The sequence below is a fragment of the Gorilla gorilla genome, chromosome 3, assembly GCF_029281585.2.
Source record: "Gorilla gorilla gorilla isolate KB3781 chromosome 3, NHGRI_mGorGor1-v2.1_pri, whole genome shotgun sequence".
Classification (NCBI taxonomy): domain Eukaryota; kingdom Metazoa; phylum Chordata; class Mammalia; order Primates; family Hominidae; genus Gorilla; species Gorilla gorilla.
In genome coordinates, this window is record NC_073227.2 from 58,219,124 (window position 1) to 58,245,560 (window position 26,437).

The 26,437-nt window shown below is 37.7% G+C and overlaps 2 protein-coding genes across 2 annotated transcripts in view; one reads left to right on the forward strand and one right to left on the reverse strand.

Annotated features, from left to right (window-relative positions):
* Nucleotides 1-1,168: 1,168 nt before the first annotated feature.
* On the reverse strand, nucleotides 1,169-25,541 carry LOC109026538 (uncharacterized). The gene is made up of 3 exons (XM_019025157.4): nucleotides 24,331-25,541; nucleotides 21,955-22,078; nucleotides 1,169-1,333 (listed from the first exon to the last, which is right to left on the reverse strand). The coding sequence occupies exons 1-3, from the start codon at nucleotides 24,594-24,596 to the stop codon at nucleotides 1,322-1,324; spliced, it is 402 nt and encodes a 133-aa protein (XP_018880702.3). The 5' UTR covers nucleotides 24,597-25,541; the 3' UTR covers nucleotides 1,169-1,321.
* TMPRSS11F (transmembrane serine protease 11F) overlaps nucleotides 25,104-26,437 on the forward strand; it is a 136,762-nt gene continuing 135,428 nt past the window's right edge. Inside the window, exon 1 of the mRNA XM_004038740.5 lies at nucleotides 25,104-25,427. The gene's annotated coding sequence lies outside the window, so the exon portion shown is untranslated. The remainder of the gene's footprint in view (nucleotides 25,428-26,437) is intronic.

A 26,437-nucleotide genomic window follows, 5' to 3' on the forward strand; every position in this document is an offset into this window, starting at 1 on the left:
GGTTTATTTTAAGGAATTGGCTCACACAACTGTGTGGTTTGAAAGTCTGAAGTCCATAGAACAAGTTGCCAGTCTGGAACTCGGGAAGGATTTTTATGTTATCATCTCAAAGCAGAATTTTTTCTTCTCCCAGAAGCCTTCATTTTTGCTCTTAAATTCTTCAACTGATTGGAGGAGGTTCACCCACATTATTAAAGGTAACCTCCTTTACTTAAAGTCAACTGATTATAAATGTTAGTTACAGCTATAGAATACCTTCACAGCAACATCTAAAGTAGTGTTTGACCAGACAGCTCAGCACCACAGCCTAGCCAAAGTTAACACATAAAATTAGCCATCATACTCTCCGATGTAATCTTTGAATGATTCATGACTCAGTTTGCCATAACAAAATTGAATTGCTGGTCTTTCTTTAAGCATTGCATGTTGTTCCCTCTTCCTAGATGTCTTCCTATGTCATTTTGTCTAGAAAACTCCCACAGATCCTTATTTCAACTGAGATTGAGGCTCTCAATACAAATTTTTGCCTAAACAAGACATAGTGAAAATACCTGACATTGTAGATTCATCACGACATGCTTTTCTACGAAAGAGTTCTTTGAAAAGTAATAAATAAGCTAATAAGATAGATGGACAGTGCTCTAACACAGTATAGCACTTCATATTTGTGCATGTTCTTTGTATAAAATAAAGACATAATAAATAATATAGGACCATGATCACACTCTAAAAGATTAATACGGGTTAGGCATAAAGAACTTCTAAGACATTTCCCTTCCCTTCCCCATCCGTCTGACCTGACAAGATCTTCACTTACTGATACTCTGTTTCTAATCCTTGACCATGGGAGGGAGCAAGGTGCCAAGTATCGATAACTTGTAACCAACCACTATACTCCTAAATGTAACCTCATAACAGATTTAGAGAGGTTCAATCAAAAGCTTTAAGGCAAGCTGATTTTTTTAAATCTTTCTTTCTTCCGCTCACTCTTCCTCCCTCCCTCCACTCTCCCTTTCTTCCTCCTTTTTAAAATGTCTTTTATTACTATTGTGTCTGAATTGTAGAGTTTCTAGGGGCGAGCAGGAGACAAGAAATACAGATTTAAAATGACTGTGGTATTTCTGATAGAGCCTTCATATTCATATCATCCTTTACTTGCAGACCAGTCATGGCTTCCCGTACATCTGTGTCACTATGGATGATTGCCCTTCTTGTGTTTGGAGTGTTGGCAATCTTTGGAATAACTATTGGTCTCCTGGTTCATTTTCTGGCAGTAGGTTGGTAAATAATACATTTTATTTATTTCATTTTATTGTAATCTTTATTTCAATTTCTACAAAAGATAAAAAAAGCTGGAAACAATGAATTATCTCCCTTTAAAATGGTACCAGGAACCACAGATTACAGAAGTAAGCATTGCTAACATTTGTCAAACACTGTATTGCAGACATCTTTTTCACTATACACAGATAAAATAATGGATATTCATACACAGACATGAATGCACAGATAGACTTTGGAAAACATAAGAAAAGTTGGAGTCATTTTTAAAAAATGCTATGTTTTAACTTTAGATATTATATCATTTATATCCTACTATGAAAGACAAGAAAATCATGTATTTGTACTTTTCATTTTCCTCCTACACTTCTCAGTAGTTTGTTAGCAATATTATTCTTACTACATTGTCAACATTTGTAACACTTTGTTCTGGTCTGTAATAAATGTTGCTACAGTTGTTTAGTTTGGAATATATATTTAGATGGAGCATATATTCATCATCAACTCTTTCTTCACGGTATTGCTATGCCTGGGTGTTGTTTTTTTTCCTCCAAAGTTAGTATACTCATAAATAATCAAATAGTTACTCAGAGTTTTTCTTATGCAAACACAGCCCCTCCTTCACTATCCCTGTTTTCCCCTTCTCAAACACAACCACTTTCAATTCTTTGATTCTTAATATTGCTGTATTCTAATTTTTCAATTGTTGGCATCATCTGTTCACTTTCTACTATGGAAGAATGAAGATTCTGTACACATTCATACTCTGGCAACATAGCAGTCATTTTGGGATTTCCCTTAGCAGCATCCTGAGATTTACCTTCAACTATCTGTTGAATCTGACACCCTAATGCCTGAATTCCATATTTCTTTTTTATTATTGTATTCACTCAGCTGTAGTGGAGTATATACTCCAGGAGCTTTCTGGGAAAGGGTTATGATGGGAAGTGTACATTTTTGCCAACTTGTGTGCCTGAAAATGTCTTAATTCTACCCTTTACCTTAATTAATAATATCGAATTCTAAGTGGAAAGCAATTTTTCCTCTGAATTTTGATGCTAATACTTTGTTGTCTTATTGCCTTCAAAGTTCCTGTCAAGAAGTCTGATGACATTTTGATTCTAGAGTCTTTGAGGAAACCTCTTCTACCCTGTCCTTCATGTTCTGAAACCTCATTGGATTTTTTTTTCTTTGTCCACAGTATTTTGAAATTTCATGGTAATGTGACAGAGTGGAGATCTTATTTTCATCTGTTTTGCTGACATTTAGTGGGCTATGTCAATCTGAAAATTCATTGTACTTCAGTTCCTGGAAATTTTCTTGGATTATGTCTTTGTTGATTTCCTGTCCTTCATGCTCTCTTTCTGAAGCTCCTGTTATTTTGACAGTGAGACTCCTAAATATGACATGTAATTTTTTTAATCTTTTCCTTTATATTTTTCATTTCTTCATCTTTTTAAAAAAAATCACTTTCTTGGCTGGGTGCAGTGGCTCATGCCTGTAATCCGAGCACTTTGGGAGGCCAAGGCGGGTGGATCATGAGGTCAGGAGATTGAGACCATCCTGGCCAACATGATGAAATGCTGTCACTACTAAAAATACAAAAATTAGCTGGGCATGGTGGTGCGTGCCTCTAGTCCCAGCTACTTGGGAGGCTGAGGCAGGAGAATTGCTTGAACCAGGGAGGCAGAGGTTCCAGTGAGCCAAGATTGCACCACTGTACTCCAGACTGGCAACAGAGTGAGACTCCATCTCAAAAAAAAAAAAAAAAATCATGTTCTTGATTTTCTCAAGTTTACTTTCTAAACTTTCTATTGATTTCTTATTTCTGTTATTATATATTTAAATTCTGAGATATCCTTCTAATTATCTAAATGTTCCTTTATATAACATCTTGATCTTATTTCTTACACTTTCTCTGAGGATAATAATGTTTAAATTTTTTTTTTGCCTAAGTAGTCTTTTTCTTCCAAGGTTTTCTTTGGTTATTTTGGTCATATTTCTTATTTCATACTTTTCTCAAATATATGTTGATCCTTTGGTGTCTGCAAATTTTTAAGATTGGGAATCAAAGACCTGACTGAAGGAAGTGCCTATTGGTGATGGTTTTTTATTACAGATGTTCTATCTGGTTAGATGTTTTGTTGACAGAACCTAAATTACCAGTATATTTAGGTATTTTCTCTTGGATTGGTCGGAATTCTTAGACAGGGGAAAATCCCTCCCTTGTTCTGCATGAATATAATATTTGCTGGTAGCTTTCTGTAGTCAAGTTGGGAAGAGTCCAGCATAGATATTTTGAGTGTGATGCACCTGACCTCAACTGTTTCAGTCTCCATGGTCTGAAAACCTTAGCAGTTGGGAAAGACACTGGGAGCTAGTTGTTTCAATCAATTTTTCTGGTTTTAATTTCACTTCTTCTATTCTTACTTCCATGAGTGCCTGGTACCATTTAAGCTGCTCTTTTAAGACAGCACATGCCTTTACTTTTCCCACTACAATGTAAGGTTTTAGGTTTCTTGAGTCTGTTAGGCGAATTAACACTCACCTGTCTCCAGCTTTCATAATGCTGCTGTTGCCTCCTTTCCCATTATCATTGTCTTTATGAGTTAACTTCTTTAAAACCCCAAACTACACAATTTTCCTATCATTTTAGCGGGATTTGGGGAAGAAACATGTATAGATGCATTTGTTAAATTTATCATCTTTAAGTGAAAGTTCTTGATTCTTGAGTTTTTTATCATGACTAATCTCTAGGTTTGTTATAGGTCTTCTTGAAGTCATTCTTATAAGATTTTGAGCTGCTGAAATTCCTGAGATTTTACATGCATAACAATAGATAAGCAAAAAACGTATTTGTTTATGTTATCTTTTCTTTAGAACTTTGTAAACTTTTCCCACTGTATTTCTGTAAATTTAGTGTTGTCAAAGAAAAGATCCTGACCATTTCCTATTTGTAAATAGAAATGTAAATTATTTTTGTTGTTTTTTTCTGCCGAATCATCACAAGATTATTTATGCTATAGATTCATCAAATCCACTCAGTCTTAGTATTCTGTTCATCCTTTAATTTTTCTTTGAACAAATGGGCCCTTTAAAGCGACAGATTTAAACTTCTTTGTTGAGTTCTTTTTTCAGGGCTGCCAATTATGCATTTGTTGGACCTTCTTTTCCTTTCATATTGTTTATTCCTTCAACAGTTTTAGTTTCTCTTTTCAATTTTATTTTATTTGTTTTGCTCAAGCCTGTCCTCATGTTACAAGATTTTTAAAAATCTGTATCTGTTCTTCTCAATGTGGCTTTTATCTCTGATAGTCTTATTTTCCTCTTCCATTCCTTTACTAAATTCTGCAGCTTACTTGTCTTCTTCACTAAATGGTTGTACATTGTTTAATTCTTTTGTATACTGCATCTTTGGGACCATTGGAATTAGCTGTTAACACATTTTTGTTCCCTTGGTAATTCCTCTTCTAGTTTTTAAAAATATTTTTTCTTCCTTTTGGCTTTTTTTTCCTCCAGGATCTACGAAGTTCCCTACTGCATTATTTGTAACTACTATTTACTCTTTGGGGTTTGGGATAGACGTTTTCTAAAGAATACTGTAAGAAGTGTGCCTAGAGGGTAGATTATAGGCTGAGGGAGTGTTTTTTTTTTTTAAATTGACACATAGCAATTGTATATATTTGTAAGGTTTAGCATGATATTTAGATATATGTATACAATATGTAATGATCAAGTCAGGGTAATTAATGTATTCATCACCTCAAACATTATCTATTTATTTTTGTCGAGAACACTCAACATTTTTTCTTCTAGCTATTTGAAAATACATAATAAATTATTGTTAAATATAGTCATCCTACAGTGCTTTAGAAGACAAGAAATTATTCCTCCTGCCTAACAGTAATTTTGATTTTGTATCTGTTAACACACCTCTTCCTATTCCCCTTCTCCTACACTTTCCAGCTTCTAGTAACCACTACTCTACTCTCTACATCTATGAGATCAAAGTTTTTAGCTTCTACATGTAAGTGTGAACATGCAGTATTTATCTTTCTGTGCCTGCCTGGCTTATTTTATTTACCGTCCCCCATTCATGTTGCTGAAAATGACAGGATTCCATTTTTTTATGACAGAATAGTATCTCATGATGTATATACGCCACATTTTCTTTACCTATTCATCTGTTGATGGACACTTAGGGCTATTGTGAATAGTGCTGCAATAAACATGAGAGCAAAGATTTCTTTTTGACAAACTAATTTTCTTTCCTTTGGATATGTATATACCCAATAGTAAGATTGCTGGACAATATGGTAGTTCTATTTCTAGCTTTTTGAAGAAACTTCATACTGTTTTCCATAATGGCTCTACTAATTTAAAATCTCTACCAACATTGTGTAAGAGCTCCCTTTTCTCCACATCCTTGCCAGCATTCGTTATTTTTGGTCTTTTTATAACAGCCATTCTAACTGGGGTAAGATTATATTTCATTGTGGTTTTGATATGCATTTCCCTGACGGTTAATGATGTTGAGCATTTTATTTTATTTTATTTCATTTATTTATTTTTTTGAGACAGAGTTTCGCTCTTTCACCCAGGCTGGAGTGAAGTGGCATGATCTTGGCTCACTGCAACCTCCGCCCCCCAGATTCAAGTGATTCTCCTCCCTCAGCCTCCTGTGTAGCTGGGATTATAAGCGCCCATCACCAAGCCTGGCTAATTTTTGTATTTTTAGTAGAGACAGGGTTTCACCATGTTGGTCAGGCTGGTCTCAAACTCCTGACCTCAGGTGATCCACCTGCCTTGGCCTCCCAAAGTGCTAGGAGGTGTGAGCCACCACGCCCAGCCAAGCATTTTAAAAAATAGACCTGATGTCCCTTTGTTTGTCTTCTTTTGAAAAATGTCTATTCAGATCAACTGCCTATTTTTAGTTGGATTTCTTTCTCTGTTGAGTTCCTTGTATATTTCAGATATTAAATATTAATCCCTTGTTGGGTGAATAGTTTCCTTCTATTCTTCAGGTTGTCTCTTTACTCTATTGATAGTTTCCTTTGTTGTGCTGAAGATTTTTAGTTTCATATAATCCCATTCGTCCACTTTTGCTTTTATTACCTGTGCTTTTGAAGTCTTATTCATAAAACATTTGCCCAGACTAATGTCTTAGGGCATTTCCTCTATGTTTTCCTCAAGCAATTTTACAGTTCTGTGCCTTACATTTAACTCTGTAAGTCACCCTGATTTGATTTTTGTGTACAATGTAAGAGAGGGGTCTAGTGTCATTCTTCTGTATGTGGATATCCAGTTTCCCCAGCACCATTTTTTGAAAAGATTGTCCTTTCTCCAATGTATGCTCTTGTTTCTTTTGTCAAAAATCAGATAACTGTAAATATGTACCACACGATTTTTGTCACTATAGCTTTGTTGAAGTATACGTTGTATATGTTGAAGTCAGGTAGTGTGATGCCTCCAGCTTTGCTCTTTTTGCTCAGGATTGCTTTGGCTATTTGGGTCTTTTGTGGTTCCAAAACAATTTTAGGATTGTTTTTTCTATTTCTGTGAAAAATGCCATTGGTTAAAAAAGTCATTGGTGTTTTGATAAGAGTTGCATTAAATCTGTAGATTGCTTTGAGTAGTATAGTCATTTTATCAACATTAATTATTCCATTCCATGAACATGTGTTGTCTTTTAATTTTTTTGAGTGTCTTCTATTTCTTTCCTAAGAGTTTTGTAGTTTTCTTTATACAGATCTTTCACCTCCTTGGTTAAATTCATTTTATGATTCTCTTTTTCTGTAGCTATTGTAATTGGCATTGTTTCCTTGATTTATTTTTCAACCAGTTTGTTACTGATGTATAAAAATGTTACTGATTTTTATATGTTAATTTTTAATCTTGAAACTTAGTTGAGTTCATTTATCAGTTGTAAGAATGTTTTTGTTACGTCTTTAGTTTTTTTTTAAAATATAAGATTATGTCACCTGTAAACAGGGACAATTTAACTTTCTCCTTTCTAATTATGGATTTTTTTCCCTTAATGCTCTGTCTCGGACTTCTAGGCTGAGGGAGTCTGCAGTTTATATCTTCATCTATTATCTCAAAAATTCTCTTATCTAATTGTTGTTTTCTTTAACCCCAGGGTCCATTTAGTTTCATTTTTTAAGAGGTAAGAAGATGGGGTGGCCCTGAAGAAATCTCCGTAATTTGCAGACTCTCTGAATTATGATATAGTAATTTCTGATGTCCTTTCTTTTTTTTTCCCCAGCTTACCTTCAGCAAGTTGCCTTAGCTGGAAGATTGGATCATATACAATAAAAATGTCACAATTGTATGATTTCACATTTATTTATTTATTTATTTATTTATTTTTGTTTATTTATTTTTTATTATACTTTAAGTTTTAGGGTACATATGCAAAACGTGCAAGTTTGTTACATATGTATACATGTGCCATGTTGGCGTGCTGCACCCATTAATTCATCATTTAACATTAGGTATATCTCCTAATGCTATCCCTCCCCCCTCCCCCAACCCCAAAACAGGCCCGGTGTGTGATGTTCCCCGTCCTGTGTCCATGTGCTTTCATTGTTCAATTCCCACCTATGAGTGAGAATATGTGATGTTTGGTTTTTTGTCCTTGCAATAGTTTGCTGAGAATGATGATTTCCAGCTTCATCCATGTCCCTACAAAGGACATGAACTCATCATTTTTTATGGCTGCATAGTATTCCATGGTGTATATGTGCCACATTTTCTTGATCCAGTCTATCATTGTTGGACATTTGGGTTGGTTCCAAGTCTTTGCTATTGTGAATAGTGCCACAATAAACACGTGTGCATGTGTCTTTATAGCAGAATGTTTTGTAATCCTTTGGGTATATACTCAGTAATGGGATTGCTGGGTTAAATGGTATTTCTAGTTCTAGATCCCTGAGGAATCACCACACTGACTTACACAATGGTTGAACTAGTTTACAGTCCAACCAACAGTGTAAAAGTGTTCCTATTTCTCCACATCCTCTCCAGCACCTGTTGTTTCCTGACTTTTTAATGATTGCCATTCTAACGGGTTTGAGATGGTATCTCATAGTGGTTTTGATTTGCATTTCTCTGATGGCCAGTGATGATGAGCATTTTCTCATGTGTCTTCTGGCTGCATAAATGTCTTCTTTTGAGAAGTGTCTGTTCATATCCTTTGCCCAGTTATTGATGGGTTTGTTTGTTTTTTTCTTGTAAATTTGTTGGAGCTCATTGTAGATTCTGGATATTAGCCCTTTGTCAGATGAGTAGATTGCAACAATTTTCTCCCAGTTTGTAGGCTGCCTGTTCACTCTGATGGTAGTTTCTTTTGCTGTGCAGAAGCTCTTTAGTTTAATTAGATCCCATTTGTCAATTTTGGCTTTTGTCGCCATTGCTTTTGGTGTTTTAGACATGAAGTCCTTGCCCATGCCTATGTCCTGAATGGTAATGCCTAGGTTTTCTTCTAGGGTTTTTATGGTTTTAGGTCTAACGTTTAAGTCTTTAATCCATCTTGAATTGATTTTTGTATAAGGTGTAAGGAAGGGATCCAGTTTCAGCTTTCTACATATGGCTAGCCAGTTTTCCCAGCACTATTTATTAAATAGGTAATCCTTTCCCCATTGCTTATTTTTGTCAGGTTTGTCAAAGATCAGATAGTTGTAGATATGCGGCATTATTTCTGAGGGCTCTGTTCTGTTCCATTGATCTATATCTCTGTTTTGGTACCAGTACCATGCTGTTTTGGTTACTGTAGCCTTGTAGTATAGTTTGAAGTCAGGTAGTGTGATGCCTCCAGCTTTGTTCTTTTGGCTTAGGATTGACTTGGTGATGCAGGCTCTTTTTTGGTTCCATATGAACTTTAAAGTAGTTTTTTCCAATTCTGTGAAGAAAGTCATTGGTAGCTTGATGGGGATGGCATTGAATCTATAAATTACCTTGGGCAGTATGGCCATTTTCATGATATTAATTCTTCCTACCCATGAGCATGGAATGTTCTTCCATTTGTTTGTATCCTCTTTTATTTCATTGAGCAGTGGTTTGTAGTTCTCCTTGAAAAGGTCCTTCACATCCCCTGTAAGTTAGATTCCTAGGTCTTTTATTCTCTTTGAAGCAGTTGTGAATGGGAGTTCACTCATGATTTGGCTCTCTGTTTGTCTGTTATTGGTGTGTAAGAATGCTTGTGATTTTTGTACATTGATTTTGTATCCTGAGACTTTGCTGAAGTTGCTTATCAGCTTAAGGAGATTTTGGGCTGAGACGATGGTGTTTTCTAGATATAAAATCATGTCACCTGCAAACAGGGACAATTTGACTTCCTCTTTTCCTAATTGAATACCCTTTATTTCCTTCTCGTGCCTAATTGCTCTGGCCAGAACTTCCAACACTATGTTGAATAGGAGTGGTAGAGAGGGCATCCCTGTCTTGTGCCAGTTTTCAAAGGGAATGCTTCCAGTTTTTGCCCATTCAGTATGATATTGGCTGTGGGTTTGTCATAGATAGCTCTTATTATTTGGAGATACGTCCCATCAATACCTAATTTATTGAGAGTTTTTAGCATGAAGCATTGTTGAATTTTGTCAAAGGCCTTTTTTGCATCTATTGAGATAATCATGTAGTTTTTGTCTTTGGTTCTGTTTATATGTTGGATTACATTTATTGATTTGCATATATTGAACCAGCCTTGCATCCCAGGGATGAAGCCCACTTGATCATGGTGGATAAGCTTTTTGATGTGCTGCTGGATTCGGTTTGCCAGTATTTTATTGAGGATTTTTGCATCAATGTTCATCAGGGATATTGGTCTAAAATTCTCTTTTTTGGTTGTGTCTCTGCCTGGCTTTGGTATCAGGATGATGCTGGACTCATAAAATGAGTTAGGGAGGATTCCCTCTTTTTCTATTGATTGGAATAGTTTCAGAAGGAATGGTACCAGTTCCTCCTTATACCTCTGGTAGAATTTGGCTGTGAATCCATCTGGTCCTGGACTATTTTTGGTTGGCAAGCTATTAATTATTGCCTCAATTCCAGAGCCTGTTATTGGTCTATTCAGGGATTCAACTTCTTCCTGGTTTAGTCTTGGGAGGGTGTATGTGTCGAGGAATTTATCCATTTCTTCTAGATTTTCTAGTTTATTTGCATAGAGGTGTTTATAGTATTCTCTGATGGTAGTTTGTATTTCTGTGGGATCGGTGGTGATATCCCCTTTATCATTTTTTATTGTGTCTATTTGATCCTTCTCCCTTTTCTTCTTTATTAGTCTTGCTAGTGATCTATCAATTTTGTTGATCTTTTCAAAAAACCAGCTCCTAGATTCATTGATTTTTTGAAGGGTTTTTTGTGTCTCGATTTCCTTCAGTTCTGCTCTGATCTTATTTGTTGCCTTCTGCTAGCTTTTGAATGTGTTTGCTCTTGCTTTTCTAGTTCTTTTAATTGTGATGTTAGGGTGTCAGTTTTAGATCTTTCCTGCTTTCTCATGTGGGCATTTAGTGCTATAAATTTCCCTCTACACACTGCTTTGAATGTGTCCCAGAGATTCTGGTATGTTGTGTCTTTGTTCTCATTGGTTTCAAAGAACATCTTTATTTCTGCCTTCATTTCGTTATGTACCCAGTAGTCATTCAGGAGCAGGTTGCTCAGTTTACATGTAGTTGAGTGGTTTTGAGTGAGTTTCTTAATTCTGAGTTCTAGTTTGATTGCACTGTAGTCTGAGAGACAGTTTGTTATAATTTCTATTCTTTTACATTTGCTGAGGAGTGCTTTACTTCCAACTATGTGGTCAATTTTGGAATAAGTGTGGTGTGGTACTGAGAAGAATGTATATTCTGTTGATTTGGGGTGGAGAGTTCTGTAGATGTCTATTAGGTCCACTTGGTGCAGAGCTGAGTTCAATTCCTGGACATCCTTGTTGACTTTCTGCCTCGTTGATCTGTCTAATGTTAACAGTGGGGCGTTAAAGTCTCCCATTATTATTGTGTGGGAGTCTAAGTCTCTTTGTAGGTCTCTAAGGACTTGCTTTATGAATCTGGGTACTCCTGTATTGGGTGCATATATATTTAGGATAGTTAGTTCTTCTTGTTGAATTGATCCCTTTACCATTATGTAATGGCCTTCTTTGTCTCTTTTGATCTTTGTTGGTTTAAAGTCTGTTTCATCAGAGACTAGGATTGCAACCCCTGCCTTGTTTTGTTTTCCATTTGCTTGGTAGATCTTCCTCCATCCTTTTATTTTGAGCCTATGTGTGTCTCTGCACGTGAGATGGGTTTCCTGAATACAGCACACTGATGGGTCTTGGCTGTTTATCCAATTTGCCAGTCTGTGTCTTTTAATTGGAGCATTTAGCCCATTTATATTTAAGGTTAATATCATTATGTGTGAATCTGGTCCTGTCATTATGATGTTAGCTGGTTATTGTGCTTGTTAGTTGATGCAGTTTCTTCCTAGCCTCAATGGTCTTTACAATTTGGCATGTTTTTGCAGTGGCTGGTAGCGGTTGTTCCTTTCATGTTTAGTGCTTCCTTCAGGAGCTCTTTTAGGGCATGCCTGATGGTGACAAAATCTCTCAGCATTTGCTTGTCTGTAAAGTATTTTATTTCTTCTTCACTTGTGAAGCTTAGTTTGGCTGGATATGAAATTCTGGGTTGAAAATTCTTTGCTTTAAGAATGTTGAATATTGGCCCCCACTCTTCTGGCTTGTAGAGTTTCTGCCGAGAGATCCGCTGTTTGTCTGATGGGCTTCCCTTCGTGGGTAACCTGACCTTTCTCTCTGTCTGCCCTTAACATTTTTTCCTTCATTTCAACTTTGGTTAATCTGATAATTATGTGTCCTGGAGTTGCTCTTCTCAAGGAGTATCTTTGTGGCATTCTCTGTATTTCCTGAATTTGAATATTGGCCTGCCTTGCTAGATTGGGGAAGTTCTCCTGGATAATATCCTGCAGAGTGTTTTCCAACTTGGTTCCATTCTCCCTGTCACTTTTAGGTACACCAATCAGATGTAGATTTGGTCTTTTCACATAGTCCCATATTTCTTGGGGGTTTTGTTAGTTTCTTTTTATTCTTTTTTCTCTAAACTTCTCTTCTCACTTCATTTCATTCATTTGATCTTCCATCACTGATACCCTTTCTTCCAGTTGATCGAATTGGCTACTGATGCTTGTGCATTCGTCACGTAGTTCTTGTGCCTTGGTTTTTAGCTCCATCAAGTCCTTTAGGGACTTCTTTGCATTGGTTATTCTAGTTAGCCATTCGTGTAATTTTTTTTCAAGCTTTTTAACTTCTTTGCCATGGGTTCGAACTTCCTCCTTTAGCTCAGAGTAGTTTGATCGTCTGAAGCTTTCTTCTTTCAACTCATCAAAGTCATTCTCCAACCATCTTTGTTCCATTGCTGGTTAGGAGCTGCATTCCTGTGGAGGAGGACAGGCACTCTGATTTTTAGAGTTTCCAGTTTTTCTGCTCAGTTTTTTCCCCATCTTTGTGGTTTAATCTACTTTTGGTCTTTGATGATGGCGATGTACAGATGGGGTTTTGGTGTGGATGTCCTTTCTGTTTGTTAGTTTTCCTTCTAACAGTCAGGACCCTCAGCTGCAGGTCTGTTGGAGTTTGCTGTTGGTCCACTCCAGACCCTGTTTGCCTGGGTATCAGCAGCGCAGGCTGCAGAACAGTGGATATCGGTGAACAGCAAATGTTGCTGCCTGATCGTTCCTCTGGAAGTTTTGTCTCAAAGGAGTACCCGGCCGTGTGAGGTGTCAGTCTGCCCCTACTGGGGGGTGCCTCCCAGTTAGGCTACTCGGGGATCAGGGACCCACTTGAAGAGGTAGTCTGTCTGTTCTCAGATCTCCAGCTGCTTGCTGGGAGAACCACTATTCTCTTCAAAGCTGTCAGACAGGGACATTTAAGTCTGCAGAGATTTCTGCTGCCTTTTGTTTGGTTATGCCCTGTCTCCAGAGGTGGAGTCTACAGAGGCAGGCAGGCCTCCTTGAGCTGCAGTGGGCTCCACCCAGTTCAAGCTTCCCAGCCTCTTTGTTTACCTACTCAAGCCTTGGCAATGGTGGGCGCCCCTCCCCCAGCTTTGCTGCTGCCTTGCAGTTTGATCTCAGACTGCTGTGCTAGCAATGAGCGAGACTCCATGGGAGTAGGACCCTCTGAGCCATGTGTGGGATATAATCTCCTGGTGTGCCATTTGCTAAGACCGTTGGAAAAGCGCAGTATTAGGGTGGGAGTGTTCTGATTTTCCAGGTGCCATCTGTCACCCCTTTCTCTGACTAGGAAAGGGAATTCCCTGACCCCTTGCGCTTCCTGGGTGAGCCTCACCCTGTTTCGGCTCACGCTCTGTGCACTGCACCCACTGTCCTGCACCCTCTGGCCAACACTCCCCAGTGAGATGAACTCAGTACCTCAGTTGGAAATGCAAAAGTCACCCATCTTCTGCATCACTCATGCCTGGAGCTGTAGACTGGAGCTGTTCCTATTCGGCCATCTTGGCTCCACCCTCACTTTTATTATTACTTTTGCCATTATGCAGTGTTAAAATAGGCCTTTACAGAAATATTCCTGTCTTTTTCTAGGCTTTGAAGTCTTTTTTTTTTTTTCTTTTTTTTTTAAGGGATGGACTCTTGCTCTGTCACCCAGGCTGGAGCGCAGTGGCATAATCTAGGCTCACTGCAACCTCCCCCTCCTGGGTTGAAGTAATTCTCCTGCCTCAGCCTCCCAAGTCGCTGGGATTACAGGCTCCTGCCACCAAGCCCAGGTAATTTTTGTATTTTTAGTAGAGACAGGGTTTCACCATGTTGGCCAGGCTGGTCTTGAACTTGCGACCTTAGGTGATCCGCCTGCCTCGGCCTCCCAAAGTGTTGGGATTACAGGTGTGAGCCACCACACCCAGCCAGCTTTGAAGTCTTGATATTTAATCATTGAGAACTTTTAGAAAAATGTGCATCTAGCTTAATTTGTGAGATGTTATCTCTGATGTATATAATTTCTCACTTCAGTGTATATTTCACAGTTTGGAGCATGTTTGCTTCATATTTTTTAATTTGAAGTTGTAAGTTGTAGCTGCATTGTTTGTTTCCTTAGAATAGAACCCACTATTCTTATCTTTTGTTCTTTTTCTGGGCTTAGGGGTATGAAAATGTAAAAGTGTTTTTGCTCTGTCGGCTTCAGCTAGAAGTCCTCTCATAATTTATGCTTAAACCCTGATATTGCATCCAGAGCACTCAGGAAAACAGTATATATGTGTGTGTGTTTTAGGTTTTCTTTCCAGAATAGGTTTTAATATAATTAAATATATTTAATTATAAGTTTTAAATAATTAAGTTATGGAAAAGTTATAGAATGATTTCCTTTTTTTTCTGCTCTATTGTCCATCTTTCTCAATTCATATTGGCATTTAAACTACTTATATAGATGGAAATGTTAATCATATGGTACAAGTATGCCTTGTAGACATCCCATTCCCAGAAGCTATTTTCATCTCATTAGGTATCAACTGAGCAGAATGGCTGTATTCACAGTGGCCTCAGTATAGTTAGTGAGCAATCTCAGTGTCCCATTAAGACTGCTACACAAAATTAAATTAGTAACAGGATATTCAAGAGTTGATTTTCTTGTTCTAGGGTATGTTTTCTTTATCTTAATTGCCATAGATGTTAAAAATTCAATTTATTCAGTTTCTCTGGGAAAAGAGCTCCATTCAGTTGTAATCAACCAATCCATATCCCGCCAATCTATTAATTACATTAATTTAATCTTGTATTAATTAAGGAATATTCATGGCTGTTGAACATTGTAATAGGTAGAAATAATTAGGAATCCAAATAACTGAATGATGCATTGGGAACATTGAATTATGAGAGAGAAGTTGCATAGTTTCAGGGTCTAGTTTTTTCTACTTATAAAAAAACCTAGTAAGCTACTGTTATAAGGCTTTATCAGTTTATCTCTATAGTAAAAGGTCTATGACCCACAGAAAAGCTAACTGAAATTAACAATGTTCCTTCATAAATCACTTATAATCAACCCATTTTCAGCATTTTGTTAAGAACTTTCTGACTTCTTTTTCCATCAACTTCATTATAAAATATTTTCACATTTATAGTGATATTATATTTAATCATATTGTCTCCTTTTCTGCATTCACATAGAACTTGCAGTTGAAAAATAAACTTTGCCATTTAATTATATCATATTAATACCACATGTAATGGTTTCATTCATATCATCTCTTCCACAAGATGATTTTCAAAGGCAATAATCATATTGCAAAATAATATTAATATTTATTTAGTTCTTATTATATGCTTGGCACTCATGCAGTATGTAGCATATTGCTAAATGTTGAATATGTATCACATTGGAGATAACACATGTCATATGTCAAGTAGCTTAGTATCTATGAAATTTTAGGAAGGAAATATAATAGCTTAAGTATAGGCTTTGGAGTCAGACAAATTGAGTTTTGATACTTGGCCCTTCTTAGTGGCTATATAATTTTGGGTAAATTACTTAATCACTCTGAACGATTAATATATTTCATAAAGTTTTTCTAAAGTATCTTCACATAGTAGATACTTACATGTTAACTATTTTTATTCATAATCTGACAGTTGATTACTATAGATGGAAATCTCTTTATAGTATATATTCCTGTCTCAACCAACATTTTACTCTGTCTGAACTTTATATCTTCATCTACTATCTCAAACATTCTCTTATCTCTGTCTATTTATGATTGATATATATATCTCAAAGTTCAGACAAAGTAACATATTGGTTGAAACAGGAATATAGATATATATAATATATATTTATATCACATAATATAAATATATATCTATTTCATACTTGGTCCTGTAAACACAATGCCTAGATGATCTAGTCAACTGTACCCAAAGAGTGTATCAATATCTAATATGAGCACAATACATACTAGTTGTTATTGCTGTGTAATCTATATCTGGATTTGAAGCTTATTTAATTTAAATAATTATTGGATCATTTCTTGATCTCACAGCAAACAGGATCTACTTCTACCAAGGTAGCTTTAAAATGCTGGATATCCCATATAATAGCAATTATGAAAGGGAGACATCACCAGAAAATAACTATCTTAGCCAAATTCTTGAGACTAGGGTAAGTTAGTATTTTCCTATATTTCATTGTTAATTCTCTGAAATATAAATATTGGAATTTGATATTTGACTCTATTTTCTCTGTTAACAGATGGTTGATGCATTTCAAAATTCTAGCATTTACAGACAATATATCTTTTCTCAAGTCATCATACTGGTGTAAGTAACCAACATTAGCCATTAAAAAAGAGATCAACTGATGATACATACCAGGACACTTCAAATTTCTCTGTGAAAACAGTCTATTGATATGTTATAGTCCTTAGCCAATAAGCTATGAATATCAAGCATTATCATAAATGTCAGACTAATTTTTCAATATGAAACCTAAGATTGGGGCCATATAGTTGAGTTCACTAGATGTATTGAGGATACATTAATCCTCAAATTATAAATGTCTCATCCTTTTGGTTTCCTAAATATTTATGTTCAGAAAACATTAGATAGTCTCATAGACCAATGTTTGATGCTCTAAAATTTTTATTTAGCAGTAGCATAAATATAGATCCCATTTTCTCCTGTCTTTTGACTTGCAAGTCAGCTAAACACTTTGTGGAAATACCCCTAGAAATCTTAGTAGATACAGGTTAGGAGACAGCATATTTACACTAGACTTTGAGATCAAGAAAACCTTCTAGTCACCATAATAAGAAGTAAAACAGCTATGCTGTGTTCCCTACATGTGGGTTTGGAGTGGCATGAACTAGCCGAGGTAGCCATAGAATAGATTTAGACAACCTGAGCCTAGCCTTTGCCATTTAATAGCCCTAGAGTCTTTGGCAAGTTACTGTATCACTTTGAGTCTGTTCCACTATCTCATTACATGTTAGTAGTAATACTTGCTTTGCCTCACTCATAGAACAGTACTAAGGATAAAAAAGAAAAGAAAATATGTGTGGAAACACTCACAAACACATTTCAGATGAAGGCAATTATTGCTTTTATTTCCATCAGTGTCGCAGGACTATGTCTGCTCTTATTCCCTGCTCGTGGGACTCCTGGAATTGTAGAATAGATTGAGCTCCCAACTAGCATTAACATTGGAGGTCAATTTTGGTATTGAACATAAATGTGAGATTAAAGTTGAAGGGCCCAGATATCTCTCAGAGATGACTGCAACCACGGGAGATGTCTCTGTTTTGTTTTCCCATGCATGTAAATTCAAGTATCTATAAACAGCATGGGCCAAAAGGCAGTCATGAAGACACCACAGGACAAAGCTTTTCACTTTGGCATACACTGCTATAATAATCAAACTTATGTGACCTGAGTGCTTCCCAGGAATTATTATTGATTTATGTGCCAAAATATTGAACATCCCTGAGGAAGTCTCAAAGCATAATAATGCCACTTCAGACACAAGCTTCAGGACTCCTTAACAATTCCTGCATGTCTATTGGCTAGCTCCTCAGGCTGACTGCCCTTGCCCTGTTTCCAGACAAATCTTCCCTAAAACCCGTGGTCAGATTAATCTTCCTCAAATACAGTTTACCTCAACAACTTTCCATCACTGCTACCCCTCAGCTAGCATTAAAGATCCTCTTCTGGTTGAGCCCAATCTCCTAGACACTGCCATTACTGTATGACTAGGCACAGAGTGACAGTGTACAGCATACAGACAGCTCTGTAAAGAGCCCAGGTTATACAGTCAACAGCACTGAATCTAAATTCTAGTGTAGTGTGTACTTACTCTTGAATACATTATATAACTTCCCAGAGCCTCAATTTTTCCTTGTCTATAAAATGAAGATAACACCTATGCTGCAGGATTGTTGTGGAGACTGTGCTAATAAATGTGATGGCAAAGTACATTGGCTATGTAATACAAAGTACATTGGAATATAGCAGATGCCCAATCCATGCTAATTAATATTATTGCCATCAATTATTCTGAAGAAATATTCCTTCTCATCTCTGCTTTATGCAATTTTCTGCTTGATAATGAAGCAGAAACAAAAATACATTAAGTTTCATTGTGTATGTCACTTCCTCCATACAAATTTCTCTGATCTTTTATGTAAAAAATGACTTAACCTTCCTGGGAATATCTCCACATAAGATAAATAAATTATTGCTTCCACCTCATTTATGTTAGTAATTTGTATATATGTTTTATCTTCCCTAAAAATCTACAATTTTCTTGAGAGTAGAAACTGTGTCTTAGTCACCCTTGCATCACCTAATAGCACCTAGCTCAGTTGCTTGTCTATAGCTCTATAGCAGTTGTTCAACAAATGATTGATGAATGTATTAATAAATCATCCCAATTCTTAGGTGATACCTTTACCCTATGCCTCAGGCAACTCTTTTTTTTTTCTCGAGACAGACTTTTGTTCATGTTGCCCAGGCTGGTGTGCAGAGGCGCGGTCTCGACGCACTGCAGCCTCTGCCTCCCAGGTCCAAGCAATTCTCCTTCCTCAGCCTCCCGAGTAGCTGGGATTACATGCACCCACCACCATGCCTGGCTAATTTTTTGTATTTTTAGTAAAGACGGGGTTTCATCTTGTTGGCCAGGCTGATCTCAAACTCCTGACCTCAGGTGATCTGCCCGCCTTGGCCTCCCAATGTGTTGGGATTACAGGCGTGAGCCACCACGCCCGGCCTCCCTTTTTTTAGATTTGTGTAACTGCTTGTCCTCTATATTGAATAACACAGCTGCATGCATACTGTCACCAAGCAAATATAAGAGGATGGATGGTCCTGTGCTTAACCTAAAGGTACTCCACAAACCCATAAAAGAGCAGAAGAAACCAAGCTATGAAAGATCAGACAAAGAGGAAGAAAATGCTGTTTTCAGCAACATATGAAAACTTTATGTTGTTTCCAGTCCTGATAACAACAGAGTGACAGCACATACATGGCTGGTATTCAAGGGTCCCAGATCAATGAAAGAAAACACAAGAAAAAGAATTGAAAGTATCTTACATCAGATGCTGAAGAACCACTCAGGATCCTTGACTACAGATCTGAATTCTCTGAGGCTTATGGGTAAGCTCATGATGGGAGTGGTGTTACTTTCATCATTTTATCCCTAGCATATATCACAAATATCAGACACAAAACTGATCTTCAATATTTTCAAATGAATGTCACTTTTATATCAGAGCAATTATTTGTATTCTTCACTATTAAAAACACAATCAAATCACAATAATACCAAACGTTTTACTTGATTCAGGGGTGAGGGCAGGCTGCTTTTCATTCAAAAGCAGGTATCGATACTTTAAACAGTCCTTATAAGTACTGATGGGTCTTGCTAATCTTTTAAAAATCTCCTATAAGTTTCAAAAACAGCATTGGATCCACCATTATAAGACAGGTCACTTTTTAAAAGTTATTTTTCTGTATACTGACAGGAATTAGGTTCACTTGTAGGGAATTCCTCTTCTTCTAAGAAAAGACACTCACAGTTTTCCACTTTAGATGATGTAGAATACAATTCTAATTAAATAAGAAAGAAGTCTCTCCTGCGGAGCCATGAAGATGGTACCTCCATATCATACATTCATGTATAGTAAAAGAACAATTCCAATAAACCAGTGTTCTCTCCTTTGTATTAACACTTTATTTTGAAATTTCAAATTATTTATGGACCCTTCTGCCCTGCTTGACCTATCGTCTTAATCCATCGCCCCAAGGTCAGTGGTGCTAGGTTTTAAATTTACTATGAATTTTTTGTTCTATTTCAGAAATCAGTAAGGTCAGTGCTGCAAAAATTATCAACAACCGTAAGTTCAGATACTTTTAAATTAAATTTGTGAGGTGATCTACAGCACAGCAATCATGATTTGTTACTATTGGTTAGGAACAGTTCTAAGTGTTTTACATATACGGTAATTCATTTAATATTTGTAACCATCCTACAGATGGTTATGATTATGATTCCATTTTTGAGATGGGGAAACTGAAGCACAAAGAAGTGAAATAATTGCCCAAATTCATCCAGCTTGTAAATGGCGAGGCCAGAATTCAAACTCAGGGAGTCTGGTTGCAGAGCATGGACTTAACCATAACTTTATCTGCCTTCCACAGCTCACACATTCTCCAAGTGCTGGTGTCTTGGAGACAGTATGTTGGGCATGCAAGCAATCCACTGGCTGCTAGTGATTCCTGTACAGATTACACTGTACCTATCAGCACAAGATATTGTCAGATATAACCACACAAAGCCAACTCAGCTCACTCTCTGCTTTGTAATCAAATGTCATTTTCCTATTTTTAATGAAGCAAAACTGACTTTTTCTGACAGGCTGTGGGAGACGAGCAAGGATGCCACCTACATTTGATAGAGTCAGGGGAGGTTCCATTGATCAGGAAGGAGAATGACCATGACAAGCAAGCCTTAAAATGAGTGGGCAACACTACTGTGGGGCATCATTGATCAGTGAAAGACACTTGGTGACTGCAGCTCACTGTTTTAAAGTGTTAAGTTCATTATGTTGCCCAAAGCTACAGAAACCAAAGGCTTTGGAGGAAGTTCCAGTTTGCACCTGTTATCCCTGTTTAAATATTAGCAGCACTCCCTTTCATTCTCAAAGGTGTCCTGGTTTGGAAGAAAAATTACATGGTAAGCCTATCTAAGACTTTCCTAACTTTTCAGTAAAAATGGGAAGAGTCATTCATTCTGGACAGTGCATTTTTTCTTCACATGATACTCACCTCTCATCACTTTATAATACAGACATCCTAAACTACTTGTAGTTGCTGAAACACATTCTATTTCATATGTACCTTCCTCTCTGCACATGCTTGCCCGCATCTCCTCGCCTTTTAGGCAAATGCGACTTAGTCCCATAGTCTTATCCAAAATGCTATTTTCCCTAAGAAATCTTCCATTCCTTTAAGAATACAGATTTAAGTCTTCCTATTTTGTGGTCCCACTAATTATATACACCACTACTTAACCTATTATAACTGCTAGTGTTTACACCTACCTTTCACCAGATTTAAACTTTTCGATGGCATGGCCATTTATTTTTATTCTATTCCCCCATTGCCTTACATGGTGTATGGTGTAGGAACTCAAGATTTTTTCAAATGAGTTAAAAATCAGATTATATCATTGCTAATGGACTATAGAGCAAGGAAATATTCATGCCAAGAAAAGAGTACAGTAGATGCAGAATGTGTCTCTATTATCTTGAAATAAGTACAAAATACATGATTTTTATTTCTTTAGGACAAAAAATCCAAAAAACTATACTGTCAGCTTTGGCACAAAAGTAACTCTTCCCTATATGCAACATGATGTTCAACAAATTATTATTCATGAAGACTACATCCAGGATGAACATCATGATGATATTGCACTTATACTGCTCACTAAAAAAGTTTTATTTAAGAATGATGTACATCGAGTTTGTCTTCCTGAAGCCACACAGATTTTTCCACCTGGTGAAGGAGTTGTTGTTACAGGGTGGGGAAGACTTTCATTTAATGGTAAGATCAGTGAAAACTTAACATACCATGTAAGGTACAAAAGCAACAGGAAAATAGTAATCTAGGTGTCGAGTGAAAGGCATCACTTACCTCCAGATGTTGAGTACTCTCAGACAATCTCTTAGGGAATGACGCATATGGAGTTATGACTTTGCAAACTGCCTGGGTTTCAAACATTCCAAGGAAACCAATTTGGTTGTAGAACCTCCCTAACCTGGAAAAGCCAATTGAGAAAGCTCTAGTCCAAGGATGTAGGAAGAGAGATAAAGAGAGACAGGCAACATTAGAAACATATTTCAAATTATAATTTGAACATCTCTTTGTTATCATTTTGAGTGAGGAAAGTGAGTGGGCTTTTCATTCTAAAAGTATGCAACAGTCAAATATGGGTCTTATGTACAAAGGATAAATCAAGGCCATCCAGCTCTTTCAGCTTGTTTGCGGATAATATTTAATTCCTTTAGGTAAATACCCAGTATTCCTTCAGAAAGCATCTGTGAAGATTATTGATACAAACACTTGTAATGCTAAAGAAGCCTATCGTAGTATGGTACAGGATACAGTGCTATGTGCTGGGTACATGGGAGGAAATATAGATGCCTGCCAGGTAATTCTGGCCATTATTTACATTGACCAATAGTATATAAATAACTGCTCTTTATGAAAATCATCAATATGGAGACAATTCTATACTTCAATTAATTTTCACTTTTCCAATCCTGTCAAAGTTCCTCTCAGCTTTGACACTAAAGTAATTCTTCCCTACATGCAGCATATGTTTTTAAGTGTTTAACAAACATTTATGCTGGACTTATTCTGAGTCAAACACTGTTCTAAGTCCTCTACAAATATTGATTCATTTAATCATCATTACACTCTTATGATGTAGGTAATACCAGTATTCTCATTTTATAGATGAGGAAATAGAAGCAGAGGAAATTTTAGTAATTTGCACATCATAGCTGGTATACAAACCTAGGCTGTCCAGCACCACAGTCCAGATTCTTAGCTACATTTCAATAAATAATCAGTCTCAGAATTTTTTCAATTACTTTTCGCCCATTTGAAATTCCTCTCACTTTCTTACTCCCTCATGGTGAGAGTTCTGCTACTTTTCTCAGATATGAAGTCCTGTATTCCAAGTATATTCATATGTCTCCAAAGTTTTGTCATGGAATTAAAGCTTGTAACTTATTAAATCACACCTTTGGTGCAGTAGCTCATGCCTGAAATCCTAGCACTTTGGGAAGCCAAGGCAGGAGGACTGTTTGACATCAGGATTTCAAGACCAGCCTGGGCATCACAGTGAGACCTCATCTCTACAAAAAATAAAAAAAATAGCTAGCTCAGTGTGGTGGCATGCCTGTATTCCTAGCTACTCAGGAGGCTAGGTGGGAGGATCGCTTGAGCCCAGGAGTTCCAGGCTGCAGTGAGCTGTGATTATGCCACCGCACTCCAGGCTGGGAGCCAGAGTGAGACCCTGTCTCTAAAATATAAATAAATTTTAAAAATAAATCACACCTTTCAGTTTCAGGTAAACTCCAGAGTCCTAGGCAAGGTATTCTGGTCAGTCACAGTTGAGGTTAATGGTGACACAGGGATTTACACCGTGGGTAAAATGCTAATGACTTACAAACTTTATCTGGGGTTATCATTTAGTGTAAAGTATCTGAAAGGAAATTCTCACAATGATAAATATTCTTTTTTTTATTCAGGGTGACTCTGGAGGACCACTAGTTCATCCTAATTCTCGAAATATTTGGTATATTTGGTACCTTGTTGGAGTAGTGAGCTGGCGAAGGAATGAATGTGGTGCAATCAATAGTCCAGGGGTCTACACGTGAGTGACCACCCACTGCAACTGGATTGCCTCTGAGACGGGTGTCTAACAAAAAATCATCTCCTAGCAACTATTGTAGTTACTCCTAAGCCTTATCTAACATGTATTTTAAATTAGTGTGTACAATGGCTGTTTTGAAAGAACTGCCGTCCTGAGGGAATATTTATGGACTTCTAAGCCAACTCAACAAGACAAAACAAGACATCTCAGGTTTGGTCCAGAAAAGCCTAAGCAAAGACAGTGTTCACATCAAAAACAGACTATTATAATATGTATTATTTTTCTATTTCATTAACTCACATCATGGCTATCTCATCACAGCATAAACTCTTGGTTTTTGTCATTCAGACTTTCTAGAATTGTGAAAGTGTGTCCTTGTCTATGGCAAATTAGTCACTGTGAGTGACTGGAATCAATACTTTATGCGGATTGGGTTGGAATATGCTATATCTGCCTTCATGTCATAGCTTTTGTGGAAGGGGTGTGGTTGTGACCTAAATCTAGTCTGAATGTAGGCACTGAGTTACACTCTTTTATTTGTATGGGGTCTTGGTCAATTCTTGCAATCATTGTGAAAGAATTACACCATCAGCAAAACCAGGCAAAACAGCACATTTTAGACTTACGGTGACCAGGCAGAGTAGTAGTTCTTTACTGTTGTTACAAGTTTCTGTGGAAATTCCTTATTTGTAACATATTTTGAAAAAGTCTCTATGCACCCTGAAAATGTGTAATGTATTTTAATTAAAACAAATTTAAAAGCAAACTGTTCAATGACAGCTTTCTTTTTGGTTTTTGTTTGCTTTTTTGAGAATTCGTGGGTGGGTTTTCCTCTCTTTCTCTTTTTAACCTCTTTTTCTGTAAAAAGAAGGGTTGCTTCTACTTGGACCATAGCTTGGGGGAGTGCACGGGGTGGTTAAAAAGTATCTTGAGGGCCAGGCCCGCTGGCTCACGTCTGTAATCCCAGCACTTTGGGAGGCCGAGGCGGGCGGATCGCTTGAGGTCAGGAGTTCGGGACCAGGCTGGCTGACATGGTGAAACCCCGTCTCTACTAAAAATACAAAAATTAGCCAGGGGTGGCGGCTCGCGCCAGTAATCTCAGCTACTCGGGAGGCTGAGGCAGGAGAATCACTTGAACCAGGGAGGCGGAAGTTGCAGTGAGCTCAGATCACCACTGCACCCACCCCAGGCAGGGAGGCTCTTTCAAAAAGAAAGAAAAAAAAAGTATCTTGAGGCTGAAGGGAGCAGCTCGGGTGGACGCCGCCCCAGGTCTGACAGAGGGATGTTGCCGGCGGGCCTCTTGAAGGCCCCTGGGGGCCGCAGGCTCCTTGCTGCGCTGGAGGAAGAGGCCTGCCCAGCGTGGGTTGGGCCCCTCCAGCCTGCTGAGTTTGGTCGGGATGAGTTTCCGTTCGCGGCCTAGGAAGTGGTTCTCCAGGAAGCCACAGAGGTGAGAGTCTGCATGCTTTGCGCCCAGGGCGTGCAGATCCAGCAGGGCCTGGTTCAGGTTCGTCTCCAGGGCCAACGCGGCTCGCAGGGCGCCCAAACTGCTGTCCTATTCATCCCAGGACGGCTTCTGGATGGCATCGCAGAGGGCTCCGCGCTGGTTTTGCGTCTTCCACAGACTCTGGGCGCCCTGTCGCTTCTCCTGGGCCAGCTCTCAGAAGAAGTGGCCCATGCCCTCCAGGGCGACGTCGTCACGGTGGAAATGGAGGATGAGAGAGAGGTAGGTAAGGGAAGCCCGCAGCTGCCGGTTGACCAGGCTGCTGACGGCGGCTTCCACTTCGGTGCAGTAATTCTGGCTGATGTGGGAACTCATGGTTCTTTGGAAAGGAGCTAACCAGACACGCACACAAAAGAAAGGCTGAATTGGTCTTGGGCTGGGGGATGATGGGAAGGCCCAGAAGATGGTTCTGGAAGCTGCGGTGGGGGTAGGGGTCTGGGGAGAAAGTTAAGTAGGGGCCAGAGGCTGGAGGCGGGAAAGAAGGGAGCTCAAGAAGGAGGTAAGCACGGTATGTCTGCAGGTGGGTTTTTTGTGTGACACAAATGTTAATTTCTGGCCATAGTCCCAGCCCCACAGTCCCCAGAAGCGAGCCTAGGGCCCTGTTTTATGAACCACACAGTCTCCAGGCGTTAAGTGACTACAGTCTGTAATATTCACTTTTAAAAAGTTAAAATTTTTATTGGTATTTACTGAAAATTTGATTTAGTGTCTTGACAAGTCCTTATACAGTATTTAAATTTTATTTGGGCTTCAATGACCTAGATTAGATATATGAGAAAATCTTTTACTTACTGAATTTTCTTCTTCCAGAAAGTGTGGATTTCACACTATCTACTGATAGCCATTTTGCATTTACCAAAGATCTAAAATAAGTATATATGTAATAATAGTTGTCCTAAAATTTTATTACATCACTTTTAAATGGCATTTTTAGTTCCTTTATATCATAAATAAACTCAGTTTCTTAAAACATTGAAATACCAAAGGCCTTTTAAAGTAGTCTTAGCATATTAAATTTCAGTTATTAATGATCTTGATATTTAATACCTTTGGTGGTAATTAACATTACATATTGTATTCATTATCATCATCATAAATGAAACAGCAATGCTTAACATTTACTGAGTTGTTACTATGTGTCAGGCACAATTCCAACGACTTTGTCTGTATTATCCCAATTGATCCTTCTGTCTATTCCATGAAGAATACTATTATTATTTCAACTTTATAGA

Bases quoted from the DNA above. Each gene is read 5' to 3' on its own strand.
- LOC109026538 (XM_019025157.4), bottom strand. From the start codon at position 24,596: ATGGTCCAAGTAGAAGCAACCCTTCTTTTTACAGAAAAAGAGGTTAAA. The intron at 22,079-24,330 runs GTAAGTCTAAAA...TGGCTTTTCCAG, and splicing joins TACTACTCTGCCTGGTCACC to GTTAGGGAGGTTCTACAACC.